Raw genomic sequence first — 26,070 nt, forward strand, 5'->3', positions numbered from 1 at the left:
ACCTCTTATTTACTGATTGCTCTTCTACTGCTTATCTGGGCTTAATAACATCAGCTTATTTCTTGAATAATGACCTGTCTTCTGTTTTGGCTTCTACTACTGGCTCAAACTCTGTCTTGTTTTACTCTTCTGCTTCTCCTTGGCACTTGCAAGGCTGCTATCTGTGAGCTTGTACCTGTTTTATGCCACCTTAGTCTACAGACATAACTTGGGCCCTTAGCCGAGTCCAACTAGCTTTGTGGCAGATTCTGGTGAACAACTAGGGGTAGCCTTAGATCTATTAACTAGTGATGAGCGGCAGGGGTCATATTTGAATTCGCTATATTTCGCAAATATTTAGTAGAATATTCGCCGAATATTGGCGAATTCGAATATTCGTTATATTCTAGGATTTTTTTACTCGAAAAATCGACAAGGTAATAGCGTAATATGCAAATTTTCGTAATGCAAATTTTTATTGCAAATTTTTAAATTGCAGAGCAAAAACATGATTCCTCCCTGCTTCGTGCTTGTGGGCCAATGAGTCATAGCACTACAGTATATTGAATACAGGGAGTGCAGAATTATTAGGCAAGTTGTATTTTTGAGGATTAATTTTATTATTGAACAACAACCATGTTCTCAATGAACCCAAAAAAACTCATTAATATCAAAGCTGAATATTTTTGGAAGTAGTTTTTAGTTTGTTTTTAGTTTTAGCTATTTTAGGGGGATATCTGTGTGTGCAGGTGACTATTACTGTGCATAATTATTAGGCAACTTAACAAAAAACAAATATATACCCATTTCAATTATTTATTTTTACCAGTGAAACCAATATAACATCTCAACATTCACAAATATACATTTTTGACATTCAAAAACAAAACAAAAACAAATCAGTGACCAATATAGCCACCTTTCTTTGCAAGGACACTCAAAAGCCTGCCATCCATGGATTCTGTCAGTGTTTTGATCTGTTCACCATCAACATTGCGTGCAGCAGCAACCACAGCCTCCCAGACACTGTTCAGAGAGGTGTAATGTTTTCCCTCCTTGTAAATCTCACATTTGATGATAGACCACAGGTTCTCAATGGGGTTCAGATCAGGTGAACAAGGAGGCCATGTCATTAGATTTTCTTCTTTTATACCCTTTCTTGCCAGCCACGCTGTGGAGTACTTGGACACGTGTGATGGAGCATTGTCCTGCATGAAAATCATGTTTTTCTTGAAGGATCCAGACTTCTTCCTGTACCACTGCTTGAAGAAGGTGTCTTCCAGAAACTGGCAGTAGGACTGGGAGTTGAGCTTGACTCCATCCTCAACCCGAAAAGGCCCCACAAGCTCATCTTTGATGATACCAGCCCAAACCAGTACTCCACCTCCACCTTGCTGGCGTCTGAGTCGGACTGGAGCTCTCTGCCCTTTACCAATCCAGCCACGGGCCCATCCATCTGGCCCATCAAGACTCACTCTCATTTCATCAGTCCATAAAACCTTAGAAAAATCAGTCTTGAGATATTTCTTGGCCCAGTCTTGACGTTTCAGCTTGTGTGTCTTGTTCAGTGGTGGTCGTCTTTCAGCCTTTCTTACCTTGGCCATGTCTCTGAGTATTGCACACCTTGTGCTTTTGGGCACTCCAGTGATGTTGCAGCTCTGAAATATGGCCAAACTGGTGGCAAGTGGCATCTTGGCAGCTGCACGCTTGACTTTTCTCAGTTCATGGGCAGTTATTTTGCGCCTTGGTTTTTCCACACGCTTCTTGCGATCCTGTTGACTATTTTGAATGAAACGCTTGATTGTTCGATGATCACGCTTTAGAAGCTTTGCAATTTTAAGAGTGTTGCATCCCTCTGCAAGATATCTCACTATTTTTGACTTTTCTGAGCCTGTCAAGTCCTTCTTTTGACCCATTTAGCTAATATACTGCTATAATCGTTTTCTTTAATAGTTGTAATTTTTTTCCAATCTGAACTTCAGATGAGAAAAAAATTACAACTATTAGACAAAGAAGATTATAGCACTATATTAGCTAGTTTTTTTTCAAATGTTCGCTATATTGCTACATATTTTTGTTTTAGAATATTACGAATATTCGAAAAAAGGAATATACCGTATTCGATATAGTGCTATATACTGTATTCGTTTTTTAGAATATTCATAATTTTTCACATTTAAAGTCATGATTCCTCCCTGCTTCTTGCTTGTGGGCCAATGAGTCATTGGCCCACAAGCAAGAAGCAGGGAGGAATCATGTTTTTACTCGGCAATTAAAAAGTTTGCGATAAAAATTTGCATTATGAAAATTCGCAATAAACAAAATCTCGAATATTCGAAATTACGAATATATATATCACTATATTCTAAATATTTGCGAATTTTCGAAGTACCTATATTCGCGATAAAAATTTGAAATTCAAATATTCGTGATCAACACTACTATTAACCAGAGCGGTGAGGATAGGCCGCAGGTTTAGAGTTTTAGAGTTTGCTGGTGGTGGCCCGGAGGGTGACCCTGTATTTCCTTCTTACCAATGTATTCTTACAGATAGCCTAACATCATTTAGCTGCAAGAAGCTCAGTCACTGGAAATGTAACTTCTCCTTCATTATCAGATGTTTGGTCAATAGTTAACCCCACTTATTCTATGGAAAACTGCGCTTATCCTGTAAGAAAGAGCAAGATACTTGATTGATCTGGAATTCCAGCCTCCCAACCAAATTTGATTGCAATAACCCCACTGGTAGCACAAAGGACCTTAGTAATTACATATGAGAGTCTATACAATTTTATACATTAAACTTGAAATCCCCCAACATTTCTTCCTGTAATTGCTCATTGCTAGTTGGTATTACTCACTTATGTTCAGCAATCTGTATAGAATCCACTTCATACATAATGTATTAGGACATGTTACTAGAGCAATAATTACTAGGTTAAATTGTTCTGATTTTAGCTACACAATTAATGATATATACTCTAGACAATTCAACAGATCTAGAAAAACATATGGTAACATAAAGTTCCTTCACCAGTCCATTTCCCTTTAATATGCTTTATTTACTCTATTGGCTTGCTATAGTATTAATGTACTATATATTTTTTCTTTTACTTTACTAATGTTGTAGCACTATTAGGCCTCATGCACACGACCGTATTTTGTTTCCTTGTCTGTTCCGTTTTTTTTTTGCTGATAGGATGCGGACCCATTCATTTCAATGGGTCCGCAAAAAATTCGGACAGCACACCATGTGCTGTCCGCATCAGTGTGTCCGTTCCGTAGCCCCGCCAAAAAAATTGTGCATGTCCTATTTTTTTCTAGTTTGCGGACAAGCATAGGCACTATTACAATGAATCCGCAAAAAAAAAAACGGATGCCATACGGACGTCAAAACACATACGGTCGTGTGCATGAGGCCTTACCTTGTGATATCTGTAAAACGGATATATTTGGATGTGTAATATGCTACTGTGCAGTTCATGTTGTAAATTGTACCAATGACAGTTCTAAAAAAAAAAAAAACACACAAGCGCTCAGCCAAACTAATGTATGGAAGAGCAGACGGATAGATATGAAATAGATACATAAATAAATAGATAGATATGAGATAGATATATAGATATAGATAAATATGAGATAGATAGATAGATAGATAGATAGATAGATAGATAGATAGATAGATAGATAGGAGATAGATAGATAATAGATAATAGATAATAGATAATAGATAGATAATAGATAGATAGATAGATAATAGATAGATAGATAGATAGATAGATAATAGATAGATAATAGATAGATAGATAGATAGATAGATAGATAGATAGATAGATAGATAATAGATAGATAGATAGATAGATAGATAGATAATAGATAGATAATATATAGATAATAGATAGATAGATAGATAGATAGATAGATAGATAGATAGATAGATAGATAGATAGATAGATAATAGATAGATAATAGATAGATAATAGATAGATAATAGATATATAATAGATAGATATGAGATAGATAGATAGATAATAGATAGATAGATATAAATAATCAATTAGATAGATAGATAGATAGATAGATAGATATGAAATAGATAGATATAAATGATCAATTAGATAGATGGATAGATATATCAACAGACAGATATTAATAGATAGATACCTTTTTTAAAACAAAAAATGCAGAATCACTTCTGTCATTGTCCGTCTTCCTACACGTCTTCTGCCTAAAATGTAAAACATATTGCAACTTTGTATCTAATGACACTGATAATTCTACAATCCATAACCCAGTAAATAACTCACAAGACCCCAAAATGGACGATCAAAGCGACAATTATTATTATGGCGATCAATGGCCCGATGCCTGCGGCTGAGTACATGGCGATGGTGTATGTGCGGTCTGCAAAACAAGAGGACAAGATGAGCCTCTAGAAATCCCCTCATCATGGCATTCTCCACCGGTGGGGCATTCTTACATGACACGTGAAGATGGACCACCTGTGACTTGTTGGATCCGATCCCGTTCTGTACGACGCAGTAGTACTCCCCCGCATGGCTCATTTGTACGTTGGGTAGAACAAATCCCTTTTCCGATTTCTGCAGAGCCTGATCTTTGTGGTACCAGGTGTACTCGAGGTTGTTGCTGGGATAAGCGTTAGCAGTGCAGGTCAACTGGACGTTTGTGTTTTCCGTTACAAAATTTCCAGGAGACACACTTATTGACACGTTTTTTGGAGCATCTACAAAGTGACAAGTAACCGCTGTGTTAAGGTTGCATCATATTTTTTATGTTACAGAACATCGGTCAGCAGGGGCAACTCTACTAAACCAGGCGTACTGCATTGTAGGGTCGATCCTGCTGATTAAAATAATATCTGTCTTGTGACAATCTGGTGTAGTATTCTTTATGCTAATGAGGACTTTAGTGCATGGAGAGGTGGGACCTAACCCCACAGTGCACTTCAGCTCCTCAGTGTCCCCTCAGTGCACTTCAGCTCCTCAGCGCACCCTCAGTGCACCTCAGCTCCTCAGTGCCCCCTCAGTGCACCTCAGCTCCTCAGCGCCCCCTCAGTGCACCTAGGCTTCTCAGTGTCCCCTCAGTGCACTTTAGCTCCTCAGTGCAACCTCGGTACACTTCAGCTCCTCAGTGCCCCCTCAGCGCCCCCTTAGTGCACCTCAGTGCCACCTCAGTGCACCTCAGCTCCTCAGTGCCACCTCAGTGCACCTCAGCTCCTTAGTGTCCCCTCAGTGCACTTCAGCTCCTCAGCGCACCCTCAGTGCACCTCAGCTCCTCAGTGCCCCCTCAGTGCACCTAGGCTTCTCAGTGTCCCCTCAGTGCACTTCAGCTCCTCAGTGCCCCCTCAGCGCCCCCTTAGTGCACCTCAGTGCCACCTCAGTGCACCTCAGCTCCTCAGTGCCACCTCAGTGCACCTCAGCTCCTTAGTGTCCCCTCAGTGCACTTCAGCTCCTCAGTGTCCCCTTAGTGCACTTCAGCTCCTCAGTGCACCTCTTCTCCTCAGCGCCCCCTCAGTTCACCTCAGCTCCTCAATGCCCCCTCAGTGCACCTCAGCTCCTCAGCGCCCCCTCAGTGCACCTAGGCTTCTCAGTGTCCCCTCAGTGCACTTTAGCTCCTCAGTGCAACCTCGGTACACTTCAGCTCCTCAGTGCCCCCTCAGTGCACCTCAGCTCCTCAGTGCCACCTCAGTGCACCTCAGCTCCTCAGTGTCCCCTTAGTGCACTTCAGCTCCTCAGTGCCCCCTCAGTGCACCTCAGCTCCTCAGTGCCACCTCAGTGCACCTCAGCTCCTCAGTGTCCCCTTAGTGCACTTCAGCTCCTCAGCGCACCTATGCTCATCAGCGCCCCCTCAGTGCACTTCAGCTTCTCAGTGTCCCATCAGTGCAACTCAGCTCCTCAGCACCCCCTCAGTGCACCTCAGCTCCTCAGAGCCCCCTCAGTGCACCTCAGCTCCTCAGAGCCCCCTCAGTGCACCTCAGCTCCTCAGCACCCCCTCAGTGCACCTCAGCTCCTCAGGGCCCCCTCAGTGCACCTCAGCTCCTCAGCACCCCCTCAGTGCACCTCAGCTCCTCAGAGCCCCCTCAGTGCACCTCAGCTCCTCAGAGCCCCCTCAGTGCACCTCAGCTCCTCAGAGCCCCCTCAGTGGACCTCAGCTCCTCATCAGCCCCCCATTGCACCTCTTCTAATCTAATAAACAAGAAACAACCATGGGGGGCTGGTAACTTGAAAATGGTACTAGTGGCAGTTGGGGTAGTAATAGCAGCAGCAGCAGTACAGTATGGAACACAATAGACAGGCAGACAACAGCACCGACATCATTGGGCCAGTGATAAATAGCCACCATCAGCAATGGCAGGTCTATCCATTCCACACTTGTGGAGTACAAAATTGTCCTCTTCGTTGTGTTGACGCCACCCTCTTTGACTGTACACTGGAGGCATCACCTGCTCCCAAGCAGCAGTTTTGTAGAAACAAATGGTCAAGATACATCGGGTGGTACAGTGGTCTGGGCTAAATCGAACATTGTTTTTTTAGAAAAACATTTTCAGTTGGTCAGTCAGCTACAATATATATAACTGTGCCGAAGGAAAATGTATAAGATGGTTCCATAAGGTGGTACACCAGTCTGGGGTAAGTGGAATTTCTGTAATTTCAGAAAACATTTAGAGGAAAGAAGGTTTCTGCACTAACAGAGAAGCGGGTTCTTTACTGTAAGAGGAGGCTTTGATGGTGAACTCACTAATAGGGTATAGATTGTAGATTGTAAGCTTACGTGGGCAGGGTCTTCTCCCCTTCTGTACCAGTCTGTTACTAAGTAATAATAAAAGGGACCTGGATGTATTTCTGAAGTGTAATAATATTACAGGTTATAGTTGGTAGAATTCTAGAGAAGGGGTGATGATTCAGGACTAGGGATAAGCGAACCCGAACTGCAAAGTTCGGGTTCATACCGAACTTTGCGAGTTAAGGTACCCGGTCACGAACCTTTTCACTGAAGTCCGGGTTTGGTGTTCGTGTTCGTGCGATATGACGAGTGATGACGACACTGCGCTCTCCCACGTGTGATGTCATCACGCATATCGCAAGTCCTCTGGCGGGTCCTGTTCAGTGAAGATAGAAGAAGCTCCTGCAGTGCGATCAGTGGATGCGGTGAGTTGTTGGCCATATTGTTTTGTATTCTGTCTTAAGATTTCTATTATTTTCCAATATAACCATGTTATAACGGAAAATAATAAAGTGAAGTTCGGGTCCCCATTGACTTCAATGTGGTTCGGGGTCAAGTTCGGGTCCCAAACCCAAACTTGACCTGAAGTTTGACCGAACCACGGGTTCACTCATCCCTATTCAGGACGTTATTTTTCTTGGCACCAGATCTGCAGCCAGGAAGGAATTTACCTCATGCTGGTTTTGCCTTCCTCTGGATCAACATTGCAGAGTAATTCTGTAGGCTGAGGACACGTCCTTTTTTAGCCGTGCAATCCATGTTACAACGTTACATTTAAATTGCTCATTTTCAGAAAGGAAACGTTTGTTTCTGCAAAAGTTTTAGTACAAAAATGCAAAAACTGGGCACGGTGTCCTGTATGTTTAATCATGCACTTATACTCACACTCTATCCGAAGATAAGCACATTCGGCTTCTGGGCTACTTCCGAGAGCGTTTATCGCCTTACATGAGTAATATCCAGAATCTGTCCATTGCACATTTGGAAAGTACAGAGAATCTGAGTTGGTTGTTTTGTACAGTTTGCTGCTTTTGAACCATTCATAGCTACTAATTTTGGGGTTACTTTGCATGGATGGACATTTCAGAATAGCTTCTTTATGTTCTCTTTTGTTAGTCCCATTTGGAATCGTACATGATGAACTCTTTGGTGGATCTGATATGGAAGAGCAAATATAATTGTTAAAATTGGAATTATTTGGGGAAAATATATTCATTTCATTCAATTCATAATAAACTAAAACATTTCTTTTATATTGAATTTTTTTTTGGTAAAGTCTAAAATAATAATGATATACTTACAAAGAACCTCTACAAAAACCTCATCGGAAGGAGATTTCCCTATTTCGTTGGTAGCTTCACAAGTGTACATTCCAGCATCTTCAGCCCTTATGGCCTTCTTTTCAGAAAATGGGGAAAGAAGAATTTTATTTTTGCGCCATGCAATGTATGTTACATCTGGATTGCTATTATTCACAACGCATTCAAAAGTGACCAATGTTCCTTCGCGGAATTGTTTGGAATCTGGTTTGATGACAACTATCACATTCTTTGGTGGATCTGCAAAAAAAATACATTTTAAAGTTATCAATTAATTAACAAAAAAAAGCCTGAATAAAACTTCCATATTTTTTAAGTTAGACCACAATTTTAATCTCTAGTTGCTGCTGTGATTTAGCAGTTTCTGATGGTATGTACATAGTCAGGTACTACAATAAAAAAGCAAAATAAAAAAAAAAATGCTCTTTTGCCATAACATTTATTGTGTCATAGATTTGTCTTTGTGTCTACCTGGCAATTCTACAATTGACAGTGTCCAATCTTCTAATTTGCTAAATATTCCTATAGTAGAGATGAGTGAATTCTACCTGAATCGAAAGTTCTTGTTCTCTCTTTCGAAAAATACCAAATCAGAATTCTTTCAAAAATTGGGTCGAATTTCCATTCTAGCAAATCGCTGTGCTCTTCTGTATCACACAGCAATGTTTTTGGCTTTAGGATATAATGATACCAAATCAGAATTATTTAAAAAAACTTGGGTCAAATTTCGATTATAACTAACCGATTCGCTGATCTCATATAGCAATGTTTTTAGCTTAAGTTTTTTTTTCAGGCTTTTTACTATTGATGACCTGTTCTCAGGATAGGTCACCAGTATCAGATAAGCGGGGGTCTGACACCCCGCACCCCCGCTCATCAGGTGTATGAGGAGTCAGCGCGCACAGTGCACACTTGCCGTCTTCCTTCTCTCTTCCTATCCACTGCTTTATGTCTATGGGACAGCAGCAGTGAGCAGGAAGACAGAAGGGAGATGGCACGTGCACACTGCTGATCGGCGGGGGTGCCGGGTGTCAGACCCCCGCCGATCTGATATTATTGACCTATCCTTAGAATAATTAAAAAGCCCCGAGAACCACTTTAAGGATTCTGCTGAACATGGTACCAGCTCTGAACCTATGAGCTATTGAATATTTCTAACTAGACATGAGCGAAGTATTTAAAAATTGGATTCGGCTGCTTTGCCAAATTTTACCAAAAAATTGACAAGTTTCTTTGTAAGTAGTGGGTGCAATGCCAAGAAGTGGAGATTGCGCTGCCTCTCATCATTGTACCCCTTATAGCTGATTGAAATAATAAATAAAGTGTATAATTTAAAAATAAAAAAATAAAATCATACTTACAGTACCTCATCCATTTGATTGCGAAGAGCCGGCCGGCGCTATTTTGATTGAAGATCCTGCGCAAAACCTCGCGCGGCCCCTGATGACGTCATCACATCAACCACTGTGCTGACATCATACATCATCGCACACAGGATTTTGCGCGAGATCTTCAATCAAGATGGCAGTGGCTGGCTCTTCGTGCTCAAATAAATGAGGTACTGTAGGTATAATTTTTTTTTTTTTTACCGCCATTCAGGGAAAATTGATTGGTTACCACGAAGCACAAAGAAATTAGTCTTTGCAGCGAATCAATTTTGCCTGAAATTCGGATTGAAGTCCACTTTGTGGACTTTGATTCGCTCACCATTATTTCTGACATTCAAAAATTGTCTGAAAACTCCATGAACTCCAGGATCATGTGAACAGAGGGTTAATAGGTTAATAGAATCTTAGAAAGACTTGGAGATCTCTGTGCTGTGAAGGAACGTCCCTGACACATGGGAATACTCACATTTTACATCCAGCTTCGTGAGTGAAGATCTGCTCGTACCTTGATCATTAGAAGCTTCACACACATAAGATCCAGAGTCATTCTCTCTTATCCTAGTGAAGCTATAGCGGCTGTCGGTGCTATTGAAACACAGCTGTTCATTCTTGTACCAGATGTAACGGGAGACCGGCGGGTTAGCAACCGTAGAACAATTCAGAGAAACCTTCGATCCTTCTTTAATGTTTTCTTTTGGTTTCTGAATAAATATATGTTTCGGAGCATCTGAAATATTTCATATAACACGGCGTAAATTACTGCACAAGAATCTGTAAACCGGACACTTGGACTTCTCCGAAAATGTGAGAAAATCCATTGTTAGTGGGAAGCTTCATGAGGAGTCAACTACGAGACCGATGTTACAGTACTTCTCCAATCTTTACTCCCTTTCTCCCTCCTTCTCTCCCCGCTTTTCTTTCTCTCTTTCTAATTTCTTTCTTGCTTTCTAATTTTTCTTTCTTTCTTTCCTTCCTTCCTTCTTTTTTCTCATATATTTCTACCTTCTCCCCTTCTAACTTCCCTTTATCTCCTCCTTTTCTTTCTTCTGTCCCTTCTTTTTATTGCGCCCCTCTTTCTTCCTTCATTCATTTCTTCCTTCCTCCCTCAAGTCTTTCCTCTTTCTTAATTATTTTTTCCAATAACTCAATAAAAAGTTTGGATGCAGTTACTTACGCAGCACAGAGATTTCCACTGTATTCGATTTTTTCGCACTCACTCTATTTTTAGCTTCACAATAATAACGTCCTGATTCATCAAATTGTTCTCTATTTGCTTTTATATCCAATCTTTGGTTATTTTTGTACCATATGATTGTAGGATTTGGCGGATTGCTACTTTCCACCGAACATTCCAGTGTTGTCGTGTTTCCTTCTACGATTTTTATAGGACTCTCTGCCTTAATTTTGACATTTTGAGGAGCATCTGGAAAATGGAACACCAAAAATGTGCTTAGGATTGTCTCTGGCTACATATGTATTGTTGCAGGTTAGGTTTGCTCCATATTGTAAGTAACAGTCTTATGATACTCCAAAAATTAATTCTAAAAATGTAAATAGGTAATTCTATAATAAATGAAAGCTATAACTTTAAATCTAGTCTGTGCCAATGGGGAATGCTAACAAGAACTGGTGCTCACGGGTAACACCACTTTTTTTTTTCTTTAATAGTTTTTATTCATGATTTCAAAGTTTTAAAACTTTAAAGGGGTTATACCTTGATTAATGTAAAAAGTAAACATCATAAAGCACACGACAACCTCTTTCTAACAAAGCTAGAACCAGCCCTGTACCTCACACGGATCCAGAGATCTCCTAATTCATTGCTCCAACTGGTGGCAGTTGAAGGATAGACTGAAGGATGGACCTGAGCACATGTGTCCACCTCAGTGAACTGGTTAGAAAATTTAGAAAAAGAGCCAACAGCAGGGGGCGCTCTACAGATAGATTTTGGTGAATAACTCAGTGGCAAAACTAATTTTTTAATTACATGCAAATACAAAAGCATTCAGTTCTAGATGCTGGTTTGAAAAATGTAGAATATGTTATGTGGGACAACCCCTTTAAGATATACACACAGAGGAAAGTACAAGGAGGGAGCACTTACATTTCACATCGAGCTGGATGGTCCTATTGTCATTTGCCCCATTCATCCTTTGAAGAAGACAAGTGATCATTTTATTGTTGTCTTTCCATGATGGAACAAACGTCAGCTTGGTGGTGGTGCTTCTCTCCTCACCTATGTCCTTCTTAAGGATCATCTCCTCTTTTCCATTTACATTCTGAAGCCAAGTCAGAGTCATGTCATAAAAGGGACAATCATAATCTATGGAGCAAGTTAATGCCACCTTCTGGTTTTCTTGCATTTCAGGAACTTGATGTAACTTCAATCCCGGGCCAGAATCTAAAAAAAGGAAGGTTGCAGGCAATACGTTTTTGAGGGCATATAAGCAACAAAAAGAAAAACAACCACTTTTTGGAGACATTTCTGCTTATAGATATGGTTGATGGTGGAAGCCAATCAGAATTTAGTTCTCAAGGACATTTTCTCTGAGCCAGTCTCGATTCATGAGGCCAGACATCTATTATGGTAAACCTAACATTCAGCCTACAACCACTTGTATCCATGAGAATACCACAAGATCCCTTAGATAGCTCCAGGCTCTGGCACAATGATGGACTTTAGCTTGCTTACTACTAGGGTCTACTTCCTATAGGGTGAGTTACAGATAACATATTGGATCATATTGACGACATGCCCTGTGTGTCCAGTGGTAACAACAAAAGAATCCGTTCAATGAACCCTTTCCCAATGCAGCCATTTTCCATTTTTGCACTCTTGTTTTTCACTCCCTGCTTTGCCAAAGCCATGATTTTTATATTTTTCCTTTTCACATAGCTGTATAGCTTGATTTTTTGTGGGACAAGTTTCAATTTCTAATAGCACCGTTTACCCCTGTAATGACATGGCGATTTTCCATTCTTGCATTTTTATTTTTTACCCTTCCAGAAGCCACAATTTTTTTATTCTTCTGTTCACATACAGCCGTATTAGGGCTTGTTTTTGTGGGACATGTTGTACTTTCTAATGGCTAAATGTAATACTGCATAGGATCTAGTGGGAAGCTGGAAAAACTTTCAAAATGGGGTGGAATTTTTATGGTGTTCTCTGTGCCGTACAACTGATATGTGCCCTTCATTCTTTGGGTCAGCACGATTACAGTGGTACCAGATTTGTATAGTTTTTCTTGTGTTTTAATACTTAAAAAGCAGACTGTTGACAAAATTCTTTTTTCCTTGGCATCTCCATGTTCTGACCTCCCTAACGTTTTTTTACGGTTACAGAGCTCTGTCATTTTTACATGGTGATATGTAGTTTTTTAGTGATACAATTTTGGGGTGTGAATGACTTTGTACTCTTATTATTCAATTTTGTTTGGAAGAATAGATTGTTTTACATTTATATTTTAATATTTAGGCATTTTGGAAAGAGTTGATGCCTCTGATCTTTATTTTTTTTATTGTTTCTTTTCATTTTTATCATGGGAAAGGGTTGATTTGAATAGTTATATATATATATATATATATATATATATATATATATATTTTTTTAATATATATAAAAAAATAAACATTTTTAAAACTTTTTTTAAGCCATCCCCCATCCCGAGGAGAAATGAATGTGCAATCATCAGATTGTCCTTTTATCACACCAATGAAATAAATTAGTGTTTGTAATATTCAATATGTTGCAAAGTGGTGCTGCCATCTGCAGGCCTTCATTGGAGTATACTTTTGATAAGCTTGCCAGCCTTGTAGTCTATTAGCATTAAGAAACAGTGTCCCCGATCTCAGCAAGGGGAAGACATTCCAACCCTGGAAGCGCTGCTTTCAGGTCTTAAATGACTGTGGTCACATTTGACCACAGCATCTGAGGGGTTAAGTGTCTGTGATCGGCATTATTTCCACGTGCAGACATTAGACCCGAGTGTCTGCTGTGTGAAACAGGCACCTGGCGGCTATGGAGCTTGTTCCGCTTTTGAGTGGGCACCATATTTAAAGACCCAACATCTGATGTTACATGTATGGCAGGAGTTGGGAAGGGGTTAATATTCCTAACAATATTAATATTCCTAATAATCTATCATTACGGTGGATACGCCGAAGTTATGAAGAAATATCTGAAATGTCAGGTTTATTCTAAGGGTCAGAATGATTACAATGACATCCATAAAAAAATTCTACAGCTTTTCAAATACTTTTCAAAAATTCCAACAACCATTTTTCTTACATTTCTACAGAGCTGTGTAAGGTGTCGGTAAGGGGGTAATGTGTAGTTTTTATTGATTTTTGGGGTATGTATAACTTTTCGATCAGTTTTTATTAAATTGTATGGGGAGATAAGGTGACCAACAGTAAGTCGGTCATTTTTATGTATTTTTATTCCATTCCACTGCTGACTGTATAGGATAAAGACAAATATTGATGGCTTGAGTATTTTCTATTTTCTATTTTTTATTGTTTATATTTATAGGTAAAATTGGGAAAAGAGGTCATTAGATTTTTTATTTCCTTAGGTTTTTTTTATATTTTAAATTTTTTATTTTATTTTTTTACCTATTTTTTATATTCATTTTTTACCCTCTACGGGACTTGAACATTTTATCATCAGTTTGCTTCTACTATAGACTTCAATGGTTAGCATTGTAGTCTATGGGAAAACTGCTATGTTCCTATTAAGCCCAGCCCGAGGCAGGCACCTTGATAAGGCTCCCAGCTACCATATAAAGCACAAAACAGATGCCTTAATCTCCTCACAGTGGGGCCATTCCACCCCTGAGAGCATTTCATACCTTTTAAATGATTGCTTAGATGTAGCAGTCGCAACTGACCACAGCATCCGAGGGGCTAAATGGTCAACGCTATGGTCTGCTGTACTCCAGAACAGGGTTCAGAAAAGCAGAGCTCTGTACACTGCATAGTGGCTGGAACTGCAACCCCTTCACCCATTCACTTAGATGAAAGATGTGCTGCAGTACCACTCATGACCACTACAAAGTATATGGCACTGTGCTGCTTCAGTGCTTGTTCCAGGATGCAGCAGCCCATTCAAACAGCTGATGCACAGGTGGATGTACCAAGAGCTGGTATTCAGATAATTTGATATTGATGACCTATCCTAAGGACTAACACAGCTGCTCTTCCCAATTCCCTCATAGAAGTGTGCTAGATTAGAGAATTGATACAAATTTAATCTGATTTAATATTATTTGTAACAAATTTCACAAAAATCCTGCCAAATGAATTCAAGGTTTCGGCAATTCACCTTGGAGGAATCGAGCAAAACATACATTGCCAGCGCCAGGATGAAAATGGATGATCACATGACCTTTGAGGGAGGGGGCTTGCTCTGATTGGCTCAGAGGTTGACATACAGCCTGTTGGCCAATCAGGGGGCAGCATTCTGGTGGGTCCTTTTGCTCAGAAGGGACAAAAACCTTTCTTAGTATAGCTTGCAATCTGATAGCATGTAATCAAAAAAGTAGATACAGAGACAAGCGAGTAATCTAGTTGTGGTAAGGACAATATAAAAAGTGGGACATACAACGTATTTTGTTAGGCAGATGGAAGGTAGAAAAACCAGGGAAAGAATAGGGGGGGACTGGTCAATCAGGAGTTCTGTGTAAGCCGTGTACCGGGGTTGGCTCCCCAGGATACAGCGAAGTCACGAACAAGGAAAACAACTCCGTCAGCAGCTTTTGCCAAAACAGAATTTTACTTAAACGTGGTAATGAACACAACCACAAATGCTGGGAACACACAATAAATTTACATACACCCAGCCCGACGGCTGAGACCCTTGTGCTGCACAGCGCGGCGCCCTCCGATGGATGCAGGAGGAAAGCAGGGTAATTTACCCACTGGCGGGCATGACTAATCCGCCACACCTTACCTGGACGTCCTGGTCAGACGGAAGGCGTCTGCTTGCCAAAAGCTGTGTTTGTATCCTGCCAATAAAGCAATTTGGCTTCCCTTTCGACAACAGGAAAACATTCCCGCATTTTGCTTTGATAGTGAGGGTCAGACTGCTCGATGTGAATCATACATCTGTCGGGATGGAAGCAAGCGAGCATACAGCTTGCCATTCCTACCACCATGTCCGAGGAGCCAGTTCTTTCCGCCCCCCCATTGAGATGATGGGGAAGTTGCAGCAGCAGACAGTTCAATATCATTAACATAACGGAATCGTTTTTTTTTCAGGTGTCCCACCAGGACAATGTAAATCAGCGGGGACCTACTGCCTGAAAAAAACAGGTTCAGTCCTACCATAGACTTCTGGGCAGGCAGACTGGAACAGTGCCCAGAATTGGCAGAGTTTGCAAGTCCTGTCAAAATGAATCACGAGTCCTAAATTGGTGAGGATTTTCACATACCTCGAGTCAGGCCGATGAATAGATCTGCTATTTCTGATGATGACTATTTATCTCCAGCACTGCTATGCCACTGCCGCTGTCTGCCTGCCTAACATCATGTTCTGTACCATATAGCTGCTGCTGCCATAGCCACAGCTACTACTCCCTCTACTACCATTACTATTACCTTTACACAACCGCCTCTACTACTACCACAGTTCTGCTGCATACACATCCTACTGCCTGTTCCATTCTGTGCTGCTACTGCTGCCGCCACTATTACCCCTACGCACCTTACCCGTTCCACATCCGCACTGTTCTGCTGCTGCTCCCAAATAAAAGGGAGAATCTTTCCAGGCTTGAGCAGAACAAGCCACTCTTTCTTCTGAAAGATAGCACTTGCATATGTATAAACACACAGGCAGGCATCTGCCCCCGTTACAGCATATTTTTGGGTTAGGGTACTTTCACACTTGCGGCAGAGAATCGTCGCTGGAACTGCCTGCCGGATCCGGCAATCCAGACGCAAGCGTATGGCAATTGTCAGACGGATCCGGATGCAGATCCATCTGACAAATGCATTGAAATACCGGATCCGTGTCTCCGCGGTGTCATCTGGAAAAATTGATCCGTTTTTTTTTTTTTTTTTGCATTTTTAAAGGTCTGCACATGCGCGGACCGGAAGAACAATTCCGTTAATGCAGCAATTTTAATGCCGGATCTGGCACTAATATATTTCAATGGAAATTAATGCCGGATCCGGCATTCCGGCAAGTGTTCAGGATTTTTGGCCGAAGAAAAAAATACAGCATACTGCGGTATTTTCTCCGGCTAAAAAACGTAAGAGGGACTGAGCTGATGCATCCTGATCGGATTGCTCTCGATTCAGAATGCATTAGGATAAAACTGATCAGTTTTTTTCCGGTATTGAGCCCCTGTGACAGAACTCAATACCGGAAAAGAAAAACGCTAGTGTGAATGTACCCTAACTTGGTTCCAATAAGACATTATTATAACACTATAACACTGTGTGTGTAAACCCCATCTGCCCCAGATAAGGGGCAAATTTTGGAATGTTTTTAATATTAAAAAGCATAACACATTTGATGGTGCGGTGTGTTATTAAACAGGCTGTTTGTTAACACCGTCAACCACGCGTTTACCCATAGCTAGGTACAGATGTAGCCGAGCTAAACTTGACTCTGATAACACATGGTACAGCGTTATCTCGGTCATCTCGTGACAAAGCCATTGAAATCCATTGAAAAGTTAGTTAACATTTTCTTGCCATTCTTAACTTAACGTGTTAACCATCAAGTTTAGCTCGGCTACATCTGTTAGTCACTTATTTGCTTTTGCTCTTTAGGTTAAAAAGCTGAAAAGAGGGGATGGGGGAGAAGGAGGGAGAAAAAGAAAGAAACATGTGGGAGTCCCAGAAGATGTCAGAGTGTTATATAACAATTTACAGGCTAATTGGAGCACTTATGATTTTTTGCTGAATCAATTCAGATACAAATTCATTTTTTTACAAAATTTGATGAATCGGACACAAAATTATTTAAAAAAAATTCACTAATTTCTCGAGTACGTTTAGCTCGGCAGGTTATGCAAGTGTGGTCAATGAGGAAACATGAATGCACTGCTAACACACAGATCTTCTGTGGAAACAAAGGACTGGTTATGTTATTTAAAACAGTGTTTCTCACCTCCAGTCCTGATTTGAGAATATCCCACAGAATGAAAACCTGGGGGAAGTCCTGATGCACTGACACTAATTGTATAACCTGCTCAATACTAAGGAAATCCGGAAAAATCACCGGCAGGTGGGCCCTGAGGACTGGAGTTGAAGAACCCTGATTTTAAAACATTTCTTACATTTTTATCTCTGTTTTCCACTGCATAAGAAGTGAATCTACTGCAAGTACAGTGACCCAGCGGATCACTGTTAAAAAAGTTAAATGTTGTTACCTATTTGTTACTAAAGTATTCTTTTCATTTTGCACTGTGTATTTTTAATGGATATGTATGGGCCGCAATTAGTTAAAACTGGCAGTCCTAGTTAGGTTGCCAGGAGATGGGCTGTTTCCACCCCTGGTTGGTGTGAATTTTGACCAAGCAGGCCTAGAGGAAGGATGTGCATGTGTGAACACAAGAAAACAAGGTTTAGACCAGGAAAACTGCATCCCTGAGACTGAAAACTGAAAGACAGAAAACTGAAAGACAGCAACTTTGCTAAAGGCTACCCCTGAGAGAAAGAGACGGTGAGAATCACTTAACCCCTTAGGGACTAAGCCTGTTTGGGCCTTTATGACCAAGCGTTTTTCTTCCTTTTTTTATGGTCTCGTTCCAAGAGCTATAACTTTTTTAGTTTTTCATCTATATAGCTTTATGAGGGCTTGTTTTTTACGGGACAAGTTGTAGTTTTTAATGGCGCCATTTTGGGGTACACATAACTTTCTGATTAACTTTTATTAACTCTTTCTGGGAGAGAGATGGGGAAAAATAGCAATACTACCACTGCGTTTTTACATTATACATTTTTTGGCGTTCATTTTTCGGTACAAATAACATAATATCTTTATTCTCTGGGTCAGTACGATTACAGTGATACTAAATACTTATAATTTTGTTTATGTTTTACTACTTTTTTTGCAATAAAACACCTTTTATTAACCAAAAAAATGATTTTGCATTGCCACTTCACAAGACCCATAACTTTTTTTTATTTTTTTATATGGAATTGTGTGAGGGCGTTTTTTTTCAGTGGAAACTAAGAATAAATTCGAAATTCTGTCTTTTTTTATTTTTTATTTTTTACGGCGTAATTTATGTAATATTTATGTAGTCCCGGTCGTTACGGACGCGGCAATACCAAACATATGGGGGATATTTTCTTTTTGCAATTTTTTTCATTGAAAAGCGTATTTTCAATGGAAAAAAATGCATATTTTTTTATTTTATGGAATTTTTTTTATTTAATAAATGTGTATTTTTTTTCTATATTTTTTACTGCTTAAAAGTCCCACAAGGGGACTATAATATACAGTATTTCGATTGCTTTTAAAATGTAATGCATTATCTCTATAATGCATTGCATTTCAATAGCAATGCTATTCAAACATAGACCAGCAGGCTGCGCCAGAGAGGCACAGCCTCCTGGAAATAACTGAAGACAGGCTCGGGGCCCTCATCGGAAGCCAGGTAAGCTTCCCAACACATCAGCACCCCGCGATCGCATTTTCGGGGTGCTGATGGGAGACAGAGGGAGTCCGCTCCCTCTGTCACCACTTTACATGCAGCGGGCGCCATTGCGCCCGGCATGTAAAGGGTTAAACTCCTGCCGGTCGGGGCTGTTAGAGCAGGGACCTGGCTCTGATGTGAGAGCCAGGTCCGTGCTCCCCGCTGCACAGGGGAGCCGTGCAGCGCTTAAACTGGGCCGCCGTAAAAACGCGGCGGCCCAGCCTAAGGCCCCTTAGTGCCCGCCATAAAAACACGTATGGGTGGTCACTAAGGGGTTAAAGGCAGTGCTGAAAAGACAGTAAGAAAAATGCTTGTTTATGGCAAAACACGTTGCTTCTTGCGAGAAGGGTATAGTACTCTGGTGCCAACGGAGATGGACTGTAAAACGGATCTAAGATCTGAACCCTGCAGACTGGGAAATGCAGAAAGAGTTAAGAAGAATGGAATTGCACACCTGAGGTTATTTGGGAAGACGATTAGGGTACTTTCACACTTGCGTTGTTTGATTCTGGCAGGCAGTTCTATTACAAGCATTATTGCTACCATCACTCCCGTCCTCCACACTACTCGCCATTTTCCAGGCCACGTTGTAGAAACCATGTAATGATTGAGCTCTGCTATATCTGCATACGGTGACCATACATCCAGTAAAAAAACACTTGTCTGTAGGCAAAATCGTAGAAGTCACTTACCAGATACTGTCAGGTTCAACATAGATTTCGACATCCATCTCCAATCTTTTCCCATCAGTCTCAGCTGATATGATCCACTGTCCTGTCTTGTGAGGTTTGTTATTAGGATGGTGCAGTTCTTTTCATCCGTTCCTACATATTGTACTCTGTCTGCAAAGGGAATGTTCAGCTCTGCATTCTTTGTGCTTTGATAAACAATTGTTCCTTTAAAAGTCTTTGCTGCCACGTCATATTCTGGATTATAATACCACGTGAAATTGGCAATGGTGCGATGAGTGCGAATTTTACATGACAAAACAGCACAGGAACCCTCCCAGGCAGTAATAGCGCTTCCAAGCTGGACAAACATATCAATGTCTAAGAAAGCAAAAAAACAGCACAAAACAATTTAAATTAAGTGGTCATACTAAGCAGTAGAATTATACATATATTACTGCAAATAGGAGCAGTATTATAGTAGTTATATTCTTGTACATAGGAGCAGTATTATAGTAGTTATATTCTTGTACATAGGAGCAGTATTATAGTAGTTATATTCTTGTACATAGGAGCAGTATTATAGTAGTTATATTCTTGTACATAGGAGCAGTATTATAGTAGTTATATTCTTGTACATAGGAGCAGTATTATAGTAGTTATATTCTTGTACATAGGAGGCAGTATTATAGTAGTTATATTCTTGTACATAGGAGGCGGTATTATGGTAGTTATATTCTTGTACATAGGAGGCAGTATTATAGTAGTTATATTCTTGTACATAGGAGCAGTATTATAGTAGTTATATTCTTGTACATAGGAGGCAGTATTATAGTAATTATATTCTTGTACATAGAAGCAGTATTATAGTAGTTATATTCTTGTACATAGGAGCAGTATTATGGTAGTTATATTCTTGTACATAGGAGGCAGTATTATAGTAGTTATATTCTTGTACATAGGAGGCAGTATTATAGTAGTTATATTCTTGTACATAGGAGCAGTATTATAGTAGTTATATTCTTGTAGATAGGAGCAGTATTATAGTAGTTATATTCCTGTACATAGGAGCAGTATCATAGTAGTTATATTCTTGTACATAGGAGCAGTATTATAGTAGTTATATTCTTGTACATAGGAGGCAGTATTATAGTACTTATATTCTGGTACATAGCAGCAGTATTATAGTAGTTATATTCTTGTACATAGGAGCAGTATTATAGTAGTTATATTCTTGTACATAGGAGCAGTATTATAGTAGTTATATTCTTGTACATAGGAGCAGTATTATAGTAGTTATATTCTTGTACATAGAAGGCAGTATTATAGTAGTTATATTCTTGTACATATGAGCAGTATTATAGTAGTTATATTCTTGTAGATAGGAGCAGTATTATAGTAGTTATATTCCTGTACATAGGAGCAGTATTGAAGTAGTTGTATTCTTGTACATAGGAGCAGTATTATAGTAATTATATTCTTGTACATAGAAGGCAGAATTATAGTAGTTATATTCTTGTACATAGGAGGCAGTATTATAGTACTTATATTCTGGTACATAGCAGCAGTATTATAGTAGTTATATTCTTGTACATAGGAGCAGTATTATAGTAGTTATATTCTTGTACATAGGAGCAGTATTATAGTAGTTATATTCTTGTACATAGGAGCAGTATTATAGTAGTTATATTCTTGTACATAGAAGGCAGTATTATAGTAGTTATATTCTTGTACATATGAGCAGTATTATAGTAGGTATATTCTTGTACATAAGAGCAGTATTATAGCAGTTAAATTCTTGTACATAGGAGGAAATATTATAGTAGTTATATTCTTGTACACAGGAGGCAGTATTATAGTAGTTATATTCTTGTACATAGGAGGCAGTATTATAGTAGTTATATTCTTGTACATAGGAGGCAATTTTTATTGGTATAAAACAAACATAAATACAGAAATACTTTTTCATCATAATAAATCAGACTTTTTCATCATTCAGTATAAATTATACATGTTCACCAGAAAATAAAATGCATATTAACTGTAACTTAAAGCACATTTTAGCTAAAGCAGAAAAAGAAGAAAAGTAAAATAAAATAAGAAAACAAACACAGTTACACCGTACACTTGAACCGTCAGTCTAGATGGACGTTCCTCCATAGTTTTATATTTTCCCCTTTTTTCCTGACCTCTAATGACCGGATCCACCTGAGTTCTGACATGATGAGGGTTATAGCTGTGGTATGATGGAATGGTTCGTTATGGATGGACACTCGGGTTCTGGTTTGCCAGTGGTAATATTTGATGACGGTGATTATCAGATACATGGTCCCCCGGTCAATGTTATTCACATGAGATGTGACACCATAAATAATTTCTGGGTATTTTAGGGACTGTAATGATGGGATTTTTAGCTTGGCGGATATGTCATGCCAGATTGTCCGCCCACCCCAGCACTCTGATATAAAATGGAGCATAGTCTCCTCCTGCTGACAACCTAAGGGACACATGCGGTCTGACACACTGAGGAATTTTAGATTCCCCCTGACAAAGAGTTTTCCCTGCAATGAGAGCCAGCCAATATCACAGAACTTAGGGGACAGCCTTGGTCCATTCAGAAGCCTCAGACTATCCTGTAAGGTTGAGGTTGGACAGTCTGGAAGTGCTAGCTGTAAACAGTAGAAGGTCCTTCATACTCTGGAGTATAGATCTTTCCTGGTTTTACTCTCAATGAAAGACTTGTCTATACCCCATTTCTTCAGACATCTTGCACCATAGTCCAGGTACTGGGGGAGGAAGTCACGAGTCAATCGGCCCCTCTTGAGACTGCCGCCTCGCATCCAAGGTTCTGCAAAAGGCAATATCCAATCCCTGATACTATTCACCCACAGGGAGCTGTTATTTGAGTCCAGGTCACCAGAATTAACTTTAAGAAACATGGAGTCAAAGAAAACCCTTGGATTTAACATATCCAGCCCACCCTCTCTCCTCTGTAGGTAGGTGATCCCTCTTTTTACTGGGTTCAACCTGTTCCCCCATAATAGCTGGAAGAACAGGCTAAAGAGCCTAGCCGAGAAAGATTCTGGCAAAGGAAAGACGACAGAGATGTACAAGAAGGCAGGGACCAGGTAAGTCTTCAGCATAGTAACCCTTTCTCTATAGGTCAGCCTCCAGTTCTTCCATCGCTGAACCTTTATATTTCCGGCATCCAACTTTTCCTCCCAATTTAGTTTGGCATTATCTTCCCTACCAAATTTAACCCCAAGGATTTTAATATGGGTGGAGGCCTTCGCAAACTGTGGCAGATCAAAATCAGGGTCAGTATCCGATGTCCAGAAAGCTTGACTCTTCTCAAGGTTGACCAGAGACCCTGAGGCCTCCGAGTAGCTTCTGATGGCTGCCGACAACATCTCCTCCTCACGAGGCTCAGATATCACCACAGTCACATCATCCGCGTAGGCAACAACACTCAGGGGCAGGCAATTGGGGACTTGCACCCCCTGAAAATCACACTCCTGCAGTGACCTCAGGAACGGGTCCAAGGCAAACACATACAGCAGTGGACTCAGCGGGCAACCCTGTCTCACCCCAGCCTCAACCCCGAACGTGTCACCCTGCCAACCATTGATTAGAGGAAAGCTCTCAGCCTCTCTGTACAAAGTTCTCAGCCAATCTACAAATTGTCCCGGAATGCCGTACTTTGATAAAGTGGCCCATAGATACTCGTGGTCTACTCTGTCAAAGGCTTTAGCCTGGTCCAGACCTACAACATATCTCCCACACCTCAGAGCTTTACATCTCTCAAACATCTCCCTTATCGAGATGACTGCTCCAGAGATGTTCCGCCCTTTTACTGTGCCGAACTGACAGCCTGCCAACAGTGCCCGGGACAAACAAACTAACCTAGAGAACAGAATTTTTGCCAAAATCTTCCTGTCGACATTCAAGAGGGCAATTGGCCTCCAGTTCTTGATGTCACTAGGCTTTTTCCCTTTAGACAGCAGAATTAACGAGGACACCCTCATGGACGGAGGCATCAGGTGATTTTCTAGACAATTTTTGTACACATCCACGAGGATTGGAGCTAAGTGGTCTCTGAACTTCTTATAAAATTCTGCAGTAATACCGTCTGGACCTGGTGCCTTCTTCAGATGTAATTTATCAATGGCCACTTTACCCTCCTCCACGGTTATTTCTGCTGTTAAAGGAGAAAAGTCCAAATCTCTAGTATCAGGCCCTGGAGTTGTCTCCAAAAATTGGGTCACTTTTTCCTTATCCAAAGCCTTCCTCTGAAACAAGTCAGCATAGTAGCATCTCACCACCCCCAGGATACCTTCCCGAGATTCTTGTAAAACACCCTGGGAGTCAGTGAGACCTGTGATCAGTTTTTTAGCTACGCGCTCCCGGCAGTTCTCAAAGGGATCAGGAGCCCCTAAGGACCCATAATCCCGTTCAGCTACCAGGGAGGTGTACCTGCTGTACTGATACTGCCTTATCTCAGATTTCAGCCGGTCAATCCTTTGTTGGTCATCCCACCCATCGAATAGAGTGACTCCAATTCTTTGCGCAGTCTCAGATACTGGCCATACTTACTCTTCCCCTTCTTAACTGACAGTCTCTGTAAGAGGGACCTGATCTCCTCCTTGACATCCTCCCACCAGTCAGCCATGTTCTCATAGAAATCCACTCTGTCAAGTTGGTTCTGAAAGAAAGAGGGAATGTATTCCTGGACAGAGCTATCATCTAAAAGACTAGCGTTCAGTTTCCATAGCCCTCTACCAAGATCTGGATGCTTAGTGGCGCCCAAACAAAAGTACAAGGCCAAATGGTCAGAATAAGGGACTGTCTTTTCCCTTCTTTCACTGATGGCTTCAGTAGGACTCACCAGAGCCAGATCTATCCTACTACTGCGTCCTGCACAGGTGTAAGTGAACTTTGGACGCCTACCACCCTGTACAAAAACATCAGACAGGCCGGCATGCAGAATAATGTTGTTTAGGACCTTACAGTCCCTAGTAAGGGGTCTACCACTAGGCCTGTCACTGGTTGTAGTGGTGGCATTAAAGTCTCCAGCCATGATAATAGGAATAGATGTGAATAAGTATGGCTTAACATCATTAAAAAGCTGAGTCCTTTCGCTCACTGTCTGTGGCCCATAGACGTTAATAAGCCGGAGTCTTCTACCTCGGATGGTAATCTCTAGCAGAAGGCACCTTCCCATCGAGATCTCCGTTAGTCTATGTACAATTACATCATGGGTGTTAAACAAGATAGAGACCCCGGCATAAGGCTCCACAGACATCGACCAAAAGGACGGACCAGACTGCCACTCTCGCTCTGCCTCTCGTATGAGACCTGAGGTGTTTAAGCGTGTCTCTTGCAAGAAAAACACATCGGCCTTGAGGTATCTCAGGTGTTCGTAGACGGCATGTCTGGTCTTTCTAGCTCTAATACTATTCACATTGCTGGTGACCACTTTAAGATGGAAGTCTGCCATCAGGAGAAGAAGAAGAAAGATAACCCCCATCATCATAAATCAGAGTCAGAGTTTTCTTGCTGACTACCAGTTTCCATATCCCATACAGACTGTGACTCGGCATGAAGAGGTCTCCTTTTTGTGGGAGGATCCCCTCCTGGGTCGTCATCACATTCCGCCATCATACGCTTCAGCTCTCTCTCTATTTCTGCCTCTCCATCTGACTCGGAGAGCACACCGTATCTGTTGGTTGTTACAGTTCCATCAGCCTGCCTGTCCACTCTCATTTTAGTGGGTTTTTGGACGGTGGTCCATTCACCCTCAGGCCTGCGGCTGGACTTATCTTTTTTCCGTTTTTTAAGGATTTTATTTTCCCCAGTGGTGGGTGCTGGGGCAGGGGAGGAGACAGACACTGGATGCTCTACCGGCTGCCCCACAACCTCCATGTCCCCCTCGGTGTTACCTGCCTGCGGGTGGTCCGGCACAGTATCATTCATGTGTGGGGTCTCTGGCACTGTGTATAATGACCCTGACAATAGCGCCTCCTCCTCCTGCTCCTCATCTGGGACATCTGCCCCTTCCACCAAGTCCTCATCAGGGAGATTTCTACAGATGTTATGCCACGCTTCAGGACAGTCTCTAAGGGGGTGACCGATGTTACTGCACAGGTTACACCTTATGTTCTGGCAGGTGGCGCTCACATGGCCGATGTCCCCGGACAGGCTGCACTTCATCATGGTGCAGACACTCGCCACGTGACCTGATTTCCCACACTTGAAGCATAGCCTGGGCTGACCAGCATAGAAACAAACCCCTTTCTCCCGGCCAATGAAGAAGGAATTGGGA

At 41.1% G+C, this 26,070-nt stretch overlaps 1 protein-coding gene across 4 annotated transcripts in view; it reads right to left on the reverse strand.

Annotated features, from left to right (window-relative positions):
• The window catches only part of CD22 (CD22 molecule), a 126,952-nt gene that overhangs the window by 33,187 nt on the left and 67,695 nt on the right, over positions 1 to 26,070 (reverse strand). For 2 of the 4 annotated variants that reach the window (XM_040420954.1, XM_040420971.1), the window contains 9 exons: positions 19,773 to 20,129; positions 11,535 to 11,831; positions 10,605 to 10,853; positions 9,897 to 10,157; positions 8,025 to 8,282; positions 7,609 to 7,878; positions 4,460 to 4,723; positions 4,287 to 4,383; positions 4,144 to 4,207 (listed from right to left, as the gene is read on the reverse strand). In XM_040420954.1, coding sequence (XP_040276888.1) covers positions 4,144 to 4,207; positions 4,287 to 4,383; positions 4,460 to 4,723; positions 7,609 to 7,878; positions 8,025 to 8,282; positions 9,897 to 10,157; positions 10,605 to 10,853; positions 11,535 to 11,831; positions 19,773 to 20,129 — 2,117 coding nt within the window. The remainder of the gene's footprint in view (positions 1 to 4,143; positions 4,208 to 4,286; positions 4,384 to 4,459; positions 4,724 to 7,608; positions 7,879 to 8,024; positions 8,283 to 9,896; positions 10,158 to 10,604; positions 10,854 to 11,534; positions 11,832 to 19,772; positions 20,130 to 26,070) is intronic. The other 2 variants (XM_040420962.1, XM_040420981.1) reach the window with 2 other exon arrangements.

Source organism: Bufo bufo, chromosome 1, assembly GCF_905171765.1.
Source record: "Bufo bufo chromosome 1, aBufBuf1.1, whole genome shotgun sequence".
Classification (NCBI taxonomy): domain Eukaryota; kingdom Metazoa; phylum Chordata; class Amphibia; order Anura; family Bufonidae; genus Bufo; species Bufo bufo.